The sequence below is a fragment of the Myotis lucifugus genome, unplaced genomic scaffold, assembly GCF_000147115.1.
Source record: "Myotis lucifugus unplaced genomic scaffold, Myoluc2.0 scaffold_29, whole genome shotgun sequence".
Lineage (NCBI taxonomy): Eukaryota > Metazoa > Chordata > Mammalia > Chiroptera > Vespertilionidae > Myotis > Myotis lucifugus.
Genome location: NW_005871077.1, coordinates 7,137,317 through 7,150,049, shown reverse-complemented (window position 1 = coordinate 7,150,049; position 12,733 = coordinate 7,137,317). Strand labels below are relative to the sequence as shown.

General features: G+C 38.0%; 1 protein-coding gene across 25 annotated transcripts in view; it reads left to right on the top strand.

Annotated features, from left to right (window-relative positions):
* The window catches only part of PARD3 (par-3 family cell polarity regulator), a 724,129-nt gene that overhangs the window by 342,309 nt on the left and 369,087 nt on the right, over positions 1 to 12,733 (top strand). For 24 of the 25 annotated variants that reach the window (XR_002828697.1, XM_023752233.1, XM_023752234.1 and 21 more), the window contains one exon: positions 1,381 to 1,464. The exons of the other annotated variant lie outside the window; for it this stretch is intronic. Coding sequence is in view for 23 of the 24 variants with exons in the window: in XM_023752233.1 (XP_023608001.1) it covers positions 1,381 to 1,464 (84 nt within the window). In the remaining variant the exon portion in view is untranslated. The remainder of the gene's footprint in view (positions 1 to 1,380; positions 1,465 to 12,733) is intronic. 25 annotated transcript variants of the gene reach the window in all.

Sequence of the window (12,733 nt, the reverse complement as noted above, 5' to 3'; positions counted from 1 at the left end):
TAAATTGTAAATAGTATCTAAAATAGGATGTTATAAAATTCTATGAAAATATTTTTTGAAATAAAAATCCATTTAGTGTTACTTTAATATGGCTAATTTTTTTTATTTTGTCCTAATTAGTATATGTGATTAAATCTATGCACATATTTTCAATTTTGTTTTCACTCAATATTCCTATCTTTATTTTTCTTTAGCCTTTGTCTTATATAACCAGAACATACATAGTACATAGGATGACCTCAGGCTTTTATTTAGGAAGTTTAAGAATTTGCATTTTCCATTATATATATATAAGAACTATATTGTGATCTTTCTCAAATCCATTGATAATCATTTATGGTTGTTAGTGTTACTTAAACTAGATATTTAATTAAAATACTATTTCCAAATATTGCTTGTTAGATAAGTACTGCTTAGATTTCTATGCAGTACCCTCCCCTCCTTCCCACCCCCCCCAACACACACACACACACACACACACACACACACACACACACACACGACAAAATCTACAAAGAAAGTAAAATCTCATTTAAATGGTTTGGAAAGTTTACATTCTCTAAATTATACCAGCTTGCATTAAACTTGGGCTTATTATATTAATAGTAAATTACTTTATTTATATAATAGAAGTAACTTCATATAATAGAAGTTACTTTATATAAATAGCTTCATTACTTTAATGTCCATTTGCAAACACTTTTATGAAAATGATTTGTTTTTTATTGGAAATCTATTGGCTTTGAAAAAGGAGTTTCATAACCTGCACTTGCAGTGGTTTAAGAAATGGCAACTTAAACTGTTATGGAATGGTGGGAAGTCAGGATTGCTGGATTACATTTGGACTGTCACCAGTCCACAGGAGTAAAAACTTTAACTTTATTGGATTATTGGAAGGGTCAATGATGTGACATATTTACGAGCTCTTTGTAAATTATAAAGTGCTCTGTAGCTTGGAACACCTTTATTCAGTTAATCTTCTTTGCCCTTGAAGTAGATATTGGGATGGAAAATTTTCATTGGAAATCTAGAGATTTGACTTGAAAATGCGTACTTGTATTACACAGAAGAGTATGGTCCCAGAGAAATGGTTCTGTGTCATTTTTAATGTAGTTATTTCTGATGATTGTTCTCCCTCCATGCCGTCAGACTAGTGTTCGGGTATGTAGTGTTTAATGTTGCCTTCATCACCATGCTATATTCCAGAATGTGTATGTACATGCTTGTGTGCTTGGTGGGATTTTTTTTGTTGTTGTTCTCTTTTGTTGTTTATTGTGTGTCTGTGTTATTGTCTGTGTTTTTTTTTGTTTTGTTTTGTTGTTTCGGTTTGGTTTGTTTACAGTCCATGTTCATGCTCCCTCATTCATCATTGTCTCACAGTGATATGGTAAAGCTCGTACACGTCCCCAACGATGGAGGGCCTCTGGGAATCCATGTAGTGCCTTTCAGTGCTCGAGGCGGCAGGTAATGTATCTTGGAGGTTTTTAATTGAATCGTAATGTGGAGTGTTTTATCTTCATTTATGCTCAGATATAGAGTGGTGTTGATTTAGCATATGCTTAATGGAAATATTTTCATTTGTGGCAACTGCCACTTAATTCATATGTATATATCATAATCACAGAAGGCACTTAAGCTGATGAAGAAATCAAGCATTCAAATTATCCTAATAAATTTATTGTTCATTACATCTGTACAGGCATTTTACTTTGCTATAAATCAATGATAGACTTTAGTGTCATAACTCCAGATGAATTTGCAAAGTTGAGGGAAAGAGCTTATTGTTTATGTTTATTTAGTTCCTTAATTTTGTAAGATTTTTATGACTATGTTTGGTATTTTAAAAAGTAAGACAAGCTATAGCTTACTTCCTACTCTGTGGCCTATGGTTCCTTCCCTTCAATATTTGCACATTCAGATGTGAAAATTTTATATTGTTTGTTAATATGACTTCATCCTTTTATAGATCATATATCCTTAAAAACTTAAAATGTTATATGAGTTTCTCTCATTCTGCTGCTTTTTTCTGTGAAAGAATTATTTTGTTTTAATATACTCAAATACATATTATGAATTGATTTTGCAGCTAGTGGTTGATGGGCTTCTGCTATGGACAGGCAAAGTGCGTCAGGTCCTTCCCAGGGACACTAACCATACACATTTAACTTGTGGGAGTTTTACCACATTCTCATTTATTTACCCACCTAATGATTACGTGGTGAAGTATTTATTTTATATAGTAGTGGTGCCACTCACTATTATTCCTAGTGACCCACCAGCAATATTTTTTTCCAATATATTTTTATTTATTTCAGAGATAAAGGGAGAGGGAGAAAGAGATAGAAATATCAATAATGAGAGAATCTTTGATTGGCTGCCTTCTGCAGGCCTCCTACTAGGGATTGAGGCCACATCCTAGGCCAGTGATGGCGAACCTATGACACGCGTGTCAGAGGTGACATACAAACTCATTTTTTTGGTTGATTTTTCTTTGTTAAATGGCATTTAATTATATAAAATAATTATCAAAAATATACATCTTTGTTTTACTATGGTTGCAAATATCAAAAAATTTCTATATGTGACACGGCACCAGAGTTAAGTTAGGGTTTTTCAAAATGCTGACACACCGAGCTCAAAAGGTTCGACATCACTGTCCTAGGCACGTGCCCCAACCTGGACCTCCTGTTTCATAGGGTGATGCCCAACCACTGAAGAATATAGGCTGGGCTATTTTAACTTGTTTACACTGTGAGAAGCGAAAGCTGAAAAGTTGCCTTAGACCAGTGACTGAGGACTTAGAACATGGTTTAAACTCTGGCTAAGGAATTACAAGCATCGTGTGTTGTAAAAAACAGATGTAATTTCAATACAAGCGTGTGATGGGTATTTGAACAATTGTACTACATTCCTATTGTATCTTTCACTGTGGCAAGTCCAGATTTCATCTCTTTAGGGAATGTCTGGATGCTGAAACTTTAATTTACCCGGAGCTCAAGCCCAGAGTCTGAGGCTTGAATGTTAGTTTTATAACAAGCTGTGAAATTCATCTTGAATTTGGGGGTGGTGTTATATTCACAGAGTTGTAACTGCTTTCACTTTTTTCCTCCTCTTCTCTTTTACCTTTTAAATGTTGGAGAAGCATTGATATTTCTTCAAAGAACTTTCAGTTAAACAAGCTTTGTTGTTTTCAAAATGGCTCATGTTTTTGTTTTCCTTTAAAATATATAATTTTAAATGATCTCAGAGTTAAATCATTTTTTCACTTATATCATAACTAGAAAAATAATATAAAATGTATGGCTTATAGCTTCCTAATACTAATGTGTCTTTAACCACCTGTGGAATATAACTTACTACAAAGGAGACTTAATTGTTTATGTACCAGCTTTGAACCAGTATCTCAATGACACACATGTTATTTTCTGTCATCATATATTTCCTATGTCAGTGTGAAAGGATATTAGGATAAAATAAATCGATGAAAAGCCTAAAGCAAAAGGGGAATAAGAGAAAAATAAACATACTCTAGATTAATTCAATGGAAGGCATTTCACAGAATCCACTACAGTTACTGGTTACCATGGTGTTTAGTTTTGATATATAGAATGCATTTAAGTATACACGTATCCCTTTGCAGAACTAGAAATTATTTTTCAGCCACATCATTTTTAAAACCTGTTAATTTGACAATCAGTGAAGAAAATCTCCTGCAGCCGAAACCGGTTTGGCTCAGTGGATAGAGCGTCGGCCTGCGGACTGAAAGGTCCCGGGTTCGATTCCGGTCAAGGGCATGCACCTGGGTTGCGGGCACATCTCCAGTAGGAGATGTGCGGGAGGCAGCTAATCGATGTTTCTCTCTCATCGATGTTTCTAACTCTCTATCTCTCTCCCTTCCTCTCTGTAAAAAAATCAATAAAATATATTTTTAAAAAAAGAAAAAAAAAGAAAATCTCCTGCAGCTTTCCTATATAAGGGACAAAAGGATTAATAAAATCAAACTCTTTACAAACCCTATAGGCATTACTGGTTTTCGTATTGGGAAACAGAACAGAACTAGTGTTTTTTTTCCAAAGCCTGTGTTGTATTTTTAAGCCTCCTCTTCGACCTAGTAATGGCCTCATAGAGGTAGGCTGACAATGGGAGTGAAAGCACAGGCAGGGTACTCAGAAACACCCATCTTCCTTGTTCTCAGAAATGTTTACCAGTGGGTTCTTCTCATTCAGTTACATACCTTACCAAGCATTTAGCCTGTGGTAATTCCTTTTTTAAGTGATAGTAAACAAAGATGAACAGGACTAAGTCTTTCTCTTTTAAATTATCTCAAAGGTTAAATCTTTTTTTCACTTATTTTTAGTCATGGTGGAGTGATAACTAAGAAATCACAGAATTATAATAGAAATCACAGATACATGTTGATATAGTTATATAATAGCTACTCTGTGAGCTGATAAAGTATTGTCTAAGTTAGGTAATTGAAACTGGCTTGTGGGAAAAGATGATTTTAAATGTGATGATTGCTTATAAAGGGAACTTCATCATCTCCATGGTGGCTGTAAGGTCAAATTAGGCAATTCAGTATAGGAGAAAGGAAGAAATTGAGTGGAACTTGTGAAGAAATTGCTCATTATCTAGTGTGTATGCAAAACTGCATATTCATAGGATGTAAGGTGAAATTTCCAAGAATAACTTCCCTTTTACGAAATTCCAATTCTACTTGGGCCATCTCAGTTTTGGTGACAAAACTAATTGAATAACACCAAGTAATTATAGGAATACAGCAGGTCCTTATATAACACTAGAGGCCCAGTGCACGAGATTCGTGCACTCGGGGGAAGGGGGCGTCCCTCAGCCCGACCTGCGCCTACTCACAGTCTGGGAGCCCTCGGGGGATGTCCCACTGATGGCTTAGGCCCGATCCCCGTGGGGAGTGGGCCTAAGCTGTCAGTCGGACATCCTTAGTGCTGTCTCGAAGGTGGGAGAGGCTCCCGCCACTGCCGCTGCGCTCACCAGCCATGAGTTCGGCTTCTGGGCTGACCACTAGGGGGCAGCTCCTGCATTGAGCGTCTTCCCCCTGGTGGTTAGTGCGGGTCATACTGACCAGTTATTCTGCTGTTTGGTCGATTTGCATATTACCCTTTTATTATATAGGATAGTTTTGTTCAACCTTGTTTTGTTATAATGTTGATGAGATGTGGTGGGAACTTAACTCATATTTAGCAATTAGCCTGTGGTAAATGTGTTGTTTTTATCACATTTCCAATAACTTATCAATGATGTTAAGTGAAGTCTTACTATACCTGGTTTTGTTGCACTTCACTTTATTGAGTTTTGCGACTATTGCATTCCTTAAAATTTAAGGTAGACCCTTCACCCACAAATAATTTATGACTCACTGAGGGATGAGGTGAATGTTAGCATTTTTAGCAATAAAAAGTATTTTGAATTAAGGTATGTACATTTTTCTTGTTGTTGTTAATCCTAAGGATATGTTGTTAACCTGAGGATATTTTTCCATTGATTTTTTTTTATTTTTATTTTTTTTAGAGAAAGTGGGAGGGGGAAATACAGAGGGAGAGAGAGAGAGAGAGAGAGAGAGAGAGAGAGAGAGATAAACCTCCATGTGAAAGAGATACATAAATTGGTTGTCTCCTGCACATGCCCTGACCAGGGCTGGTGATTGAGCCCGCAACTGAGGTTTATGCTCTTGACTGGAATAGAATCTGGGACCCTTTGGTTTGAGGGCCGAATGCTCTGTCCACTGAGCCAAACTGGTTAGGGCAAATTATGTACATTTTAAGACATAAATGCTATTGCATATATGCTAGATTATAATACAGTGTAAACACTTTCATATGCATTTGGAAACCAAAAAATTTATGTGGCTCACTTTATATTGTGATATTTGCTTTATTGCTTTGGTTGTAACTGACCCTACAGTATCTCTGAGGTCTGTACTTAGTTTTATAAAAGTGACACATATGTCAGTGTTGCTTTCTGGTTTAGATTTCAAAGTCAATGAGTCTAAGGAACAATACAGATTGGAATTATGTATCCAAAAAAACCCACAACACAATGCAGAACAACTCATATCCTATATAATAAAGAAGTAATATGCAAATTGACCATCACACCCTTGCACAAGATGGCCGCCCCCATGTGGTCACAAGATGGCCAGTAGGGGAGGGAAGTTGTGGGTGATCAGGCCAGCAGGGGAAGGAGGGCAGTTGGGGGTGACCAAGCCAGCAGGGGAGGGCAGTTGGGGGCAATCGGGCCGGCAGGGGAGCAGTCAGTCGTCAATCAGGCTGGCAGGGGAGTGGTTAGGGGTGATCAGGCTGGCAGGGGAGTGGTTAGGGGGTGATCAGGCTGGCAGGAAGGTGAGTGGTTGGGAGCCAGCAGTCCTGGATTTTGAGAGGGTTGTACGACTGCCGCCTAAACCAGCAGTTGGACATTTCCTGAGGGGTCCCAGATTGGAGAGGGTGCTGGCTGGGCTGAGGGACATTCCCCTTTCCCCGCCCCCCAGTGCACAAATTTTAAAATATAATTAGGAAAATAGGAAAAATGTGAAGTCAGTGTTAGAGAAAATTTTAAATCCACTTAGGTATAATTATGGCCTGAGGTGTAATGAAGTCGTTTTGTTTTTTTTTAATAAAGATCTCACTGGGCCTATTTTAAAAGGCTGTTTTGTAGAGTAGGTTGGGTGTTGGTCTTTGAATGGGGCACCAATGACAATTGGCATGTAGTTGCTCATCCTTAAACCACTGCTTATTTCCAGAAATGGAGACAAATACAGGGTGTTCCCTCAAAAATATATATGCACTTTGAATGATTATAAAGTCAGTGTTTATTAACATACAGTTCATTTTCAAAATTTAGAAGAATCTATGCCTGATTTCAAACTGATAACTGTTCTGGTCCAGGCACTGCTGATAACTCGAAGCAATGAAATTACAGACATCAGGAACCATTTTGTTCAGTATATGTGTGCCCTCAATTCGTCCACTGTTGCAGGTTTTGTACCTTAAACTTTTTTTATGTATCCCCATAAAAATAGTGTAGTGGCACTTTGGGATAAATTTTCTTTGTTCAAAGCTTAGTCTGGCTACACCCATTATTTCAAATCAGTTAAACCTCAAAAGGAGTGAAAATTAAGTAACTTATGAACTGTTAAAGTATGTATACATGTTTGGGGGATACCCTATACATGCATAGAAAAGGCAGCCTTATCTTCCCCTTGATGCTGTTTCTCTTTAGTCATCATCTTTTATGTTACTCGAAAATTGTTAATTGATCTGCAAGCAGAACTATTAATTTTTATCACCTAGAAATCAATTTTCACTTCATACATATAATTTCAATTCATCCTTATTTAACTGTCAAATATAACTTCCTTATTTAAATCACAATTATTACTACTTTCAGAAAGAAAAAATTATTTCCTATGGCACGTACCTGGTTTGCTATTTGGATCTTCAGCCTGGTAGGGCACATTCTGGAAGCAATCGATGTGTTGTTTTCACATCAATGTCTGTCTGTCTGTCTGTCTGTCTCTCTCTCCCCCCCTCTCCCTCACTACTTCTCTCCCTCCCCTTCCCTCTCTCTCTCACTCTCCCTTTCTCCTCCCTCCCTTCCACTCTCTCTCTCCCTCTCCTTCACTACTTCTCTCCCTCCCCTTCCCTCTCTCTCTCACTCTCCCTTTCTCCTCCCTCCCTTCCACTCTCTCTAAATGGAGCCAGGCTGGTGTGGTTCCGTGGTTGAGTGTGGATCTATGAACCAAGAGGTCATGGTTTGATTCCCAGTCAGGGCACATGACCAGGTTGTGGTCTCCATCCCCAATAGGGGTTGAGTACAAGACAGCCCATTAATGATTCTCTCTCATCATTGATGTTTCTATCTCTTTCTCCTTCCATTCCTCCCTGAAATCAATAAAAAATATATTAAAAAAATAAAGCTCAATGGAAAAAATATCATCCAGTAAGGATTAACCAAAAAAAGAAAAAGAAAAAAAAAAAGGTTAGAGTTAAAATAAAAGAGACCTCTTTGGAAAATATGTATTTATTTTGTCACATTAATATAGAAAATCATTGAAATATAAAGCTTGTTTTTTGCATCAGATGCACATACTGATTAATTTTCCTCTCAAATAAAAACCAAAGTTTTCATAAAGTATTTAACTAGCCTATCTTCAAAAGTAGTTAGCAGCTATCTTTTGAAGGTCTTGAAAATTCCGTACCATTTACTTAATTATTTAGTCAATATCTGAGCTTGGCTTTCCCTTCTAAGATTAACATGGTCATAATTATTCTTACTTATAACTCTTAGCTCATCTAACCTATACTTTATCAGTTACAGCACATCAAAAACAGAATGTTCATTTTCTTTTCAGAATTTCTAGTTAGAAATGTATTACTTCTTTGTGTCAATTAGTTCTGACTTGAACAGATGCTAAGTTTCTATGTTATTGTTAGAACAGTCCACAGTTTGAGGCCAGGGATAGCTTTGAATGGAGCCTGGCTCTCCCGTTTTAGTAAGTGTGGCCTGGGCAAGTTAACTTCACTTATCCCTACTCTTCACACCTGAGGGATGACTTTGTATGGTTTAAATAAGAAAGGACTTATAATTATACATTAAAATACATTTAATGTGGTACTTGGCATTGGCCATTAATGAGAATGAAATTTTCGTGTGCCCACCACCCAATGTCAAATCTTCTTGCATCACCATATATTTGACACATATATATATGTGTATATATATCATATATTCTATGATACATTATCTGTATACTTGAAATCTATGTGATCTTATTACAGAACCATTGTCCGCCCAGTAAATGTAGTTTAAAAATAAAAAAGAATAATTTTTATCTTCCTGTATGTGCATTAAAACTCCCTCCTTATTGCTTTGTGTTCTTGTTTTCTAGGTAAGTGCTGATTAGTGTATATAATAATAGAAAATAATCACTTTTCTATCATGAATCTAATATGAGGTTTTACTGTTATATCATAAATTTGAGAATATCAATACATACTTATCCTATATAATAAAGGGGTAATATGCAAATCGACCGAACAGCGGAATGACTGGTCGTAATGTCCCACACTGACCACCAGGGGGCAGACTCTCAACACAGGAGCTGCCCCCTGGTGGTCAGTGTACTCCCACAGGGGGAGCACTGGTCAACCAGAAGCTGGGCTCATGGCTGGCGAGCGCAGCGGTGGTGCGGGAGCCTCTCCTGCCTTTGAAACAGCGCTAAGGATGTCTGACTGTGAGAGGGCGCAGGCCAGGCTGAAGCCCCCCCGCCGAGTGCACAAATTTTGTGCACTGGGCCTCTAGTTGTGTTAATAAAAAATATAGCCAATTTGGATTTTATGCTACTACCTCAGGTGTTAAAGAAAGCTTTATTTGAAGTTTTTATGTTTCAGTTCACTATAGAGTTTTAAAATGGAATGTTACCTTTAAAAGAAAAAAAAATATGCTCTTGAACTTGAATACTCAATTTTAATTTATTTACTTTAGTAAAAACCAATTTAACTTGACTGTACCTGTTGATTTTTGTCTGAAAGTTTTTAATTGTACATTTTCAGCTGCAGACTTGTTTGTTCCAATAAAGGACATTGTAAATGCATTTGTTTTTGAGAGAAAAGTTGTATTTTACATTTAGATAAATCTTACTTCTTAAATGTAGTAGTATGATGCCTTGTCATTTCTGCCTTAATCTGAAGAAATTCTCTATTTTTACTTACTCTTTTTTGTATCTATTTAATCTCATCTATTAAAAATTTTAAATCAAGATACTCCTTTAACTTGGAATTCCTTTAAATTTTTGTTTGTTTGTGTAGGCTAAGACAGTGGCTGTGGTTCTCAGTGATCCACTGTAGTTAATTGCCAGCCCCTCCTGTTTCTCATTCAGTGAGGTGAGAGGATCAGTTGATTGGATCCATTGTATCCATTCCTACTCTGACTTCACTAAAGTTGTGGTGTTTATACCGTGTCAGTTTTTATTAAGATGAATTGTGATAATTTTCACACAGCTGGGTGACAGTTGTGGGAATTTGCATTATCAAAACAAAACTCAAACTTGCTCAGCAATTTAGATGTCAATAAAACATTCCTTATTTATTTTCAGTTTTATCATTGGGCTTCTCTTGCAGCCCTGGTTTCATTGGGAAGGTTGTCTGGAAAGATGTCTGGAAGGACATCCGGTCTAATTAGCATATTACGCTTTTGTTATTATAGACAAATACAGACTCCCACATGGGGAGGAGGAAAGAGTCCCACTGAGTTCCTTTTCCCCAGTTTATAAAGGCTGCAGTTTTTGTGCCTCAATACCCCCTCTGATTGGCCACTATTCGCCTTTGACTTGGTCAATATAGCAACTCCTGAGCTCAAAGGTCAAATCTCACATAGGTAAGGCCCTCCTTCTTTATTTTGTAAATATAGACCTTTGACAACTCCTAGTTCCCTTGTCTTATGGAAATGTAACTTCTGCCTTTCCTTTGTCTTATGGAAATGTAACTTTTTGCAGCTCCTTAGCCTGTGCTTTTTCTATGGACCCTTTTAATTTTTAAAAATTCCCTAAACCTGCCTATTTCACCCCTAAAAATTCCTATTCCAGTCCCCCCTTCAATTAGGAAGCTCCAGCTACCTTTGGAGACAGGGGATGTTGGGTCTTTCTGGCTGCTTCCTGTTGGCAAAGGTGTCGTAGTTTGGGGTTGGCAGTCAGGGTCCCATTGGAAGTGGGCGGTATAAGGGTCCATGGACAATGCATGTAGTGGCCTTTTTTGGCAGTTCCATGCGGAGGACCATTTTAGCTTTAGGGCTTCTAAATATGAGGATATGAAACATAAACAGGTAATGGTTAAAGATGAGTAATAAAAAACAGCATGAACAAGAGTCTGAGAAGGGGAGCTAGCTAATAGGGATGGCATCATACCTTTAATTAGTACCTGGACTTCTGGGGAAAGGGATTGTGAGGCCTTGCCTTTCACTAAGCTGCTTGCAGCAAGAAGTGTTACCCATAGCACAGACTCTGCTCTGTTCAGCTAACCAAGGGCTTCTCTGTGAGTAAGGAACAGGTGTGTTAGAGACTATAGACTTCTGCCGAACCGGTTTGGCTCAGTGGATAGAGCGTCGGCCTGCGGACTCAAGGGTCCCAGGTTCGATTCCGGGCAGGGGCATGTGCCTTGGTTGCGGGCACATCCCCACTCGGGGGCGTGCAGGAGGCAGCTGATCGATGTTTCTCTCTCATCGATGTTTCTGGCTCTCTATCCCTCTCCCTTCTTCTCTGTAAAAAAATCAATAAAATATATTTTTTTTTTAAAAAGAAAGAAACTATAGACTTCTGGATGTCCTTAAAATTCTGGTCAGTATTCTCAGAAATTTGAGAAGTGGTCCTGATTGGTTGGTGGTAGTGGTAGCATATGTTGTCCTATAGACTAAGATTTAGTACATTTTATTCTAGGGATATGGGAGATAAATATCCAATTGAGATTATTTGACCCTGAATTTGGCTGCTTATAACATACTTAATAGTTAGGGATTTGGGAAGCCAGAATGGCTGAAAAATTTGCTATGTCAGGGATACAAAAAGGAGCTATAAGTAGGAACATCTTATGGGGTTTCTAGGTCCCAGCAAGGGCAGAAAAGTTCTTCTCCAGGTACCAGCTGAGGGTTTAGGTGATACTTAAAAAAAAGACAGAATAAGAACTATTAAAAAGATGAAAAGACTGATTTATCTAGAAATATCAGAGTATGTTACTTATCTGGTACTCATTAACTCTTTAGGATCCCATCAAAAGAGAAGTTTCTGGTCCTAGAGGCTCACACAAATAGAAATCTGGTGATTCAGTTGATGACAGTACAGTTTCGTCCTCCTCCTGTGCTGGCATTCAAGGCTCACTTGAAGCAGATGGATTTAGGAGTTGAGGCTGCTGACCTGTTGGGAGACTTAAAGCTGGGGCCTGTAAAAGGAGCCTTTTGAGTTGTTTAAAGACCTGCCTAAATAAATGAGGGCTATTCCCCAAAATCCTTAGGCAGTACTGACCATGTTAGCTGATGGCTTTGATTATTAGGGATCTTCTAAAGCAGTGGTTCTCAACCTTCCTAATGCTGCGACCCTTTAATACAGTTTCTCATGTTGTGGTGACCCCCAATTTCATTGTTACAAATTGAACATGATTAAAGCATAGTGATTAATCACAAAAACAATATGTAATTATATATGTGTTTTCTGATGGTCTTAGGCGACCCCTGTGAAAGGGTCGTTCGACCCCCAAAGGGGTCGCGACCCACATGTTGAGAACCGCTGTTCTAAAGTCAAATAGGGACTGTGAGTTAGGATGTAGGGGTACATACAGAAAAAGGCATCCTTGAGATCTAGTACTGTAAACCACTTTGTGTCCTCTGGAATCTGGGCAAGTAAAATGTAAGGGTTAGGGACAATTGGGTGGAAAGGAATCACTGCCTTATTTACTAGTTATAAGTCCTGAACTAGTCCTCCTCCTCTATTAGGCTCTTATACCCCTAAGATGAGGGTATTGTAAGGACTACGACAGGTTTCAATAAACCTTGGGCTTCTGAAATAGATGGACTATTAGAATATTGAGTCCTTCTCGAGCCTCAGGGTTGAGAGGATACTGTCTCTGATGTGGACATGAGGCTTTCTGCAGGATCAGGAAGGCATGGGAAAGAGGCAACTCGCCCCAGCTGCACCCTAAAGGCTGAGAAAAAT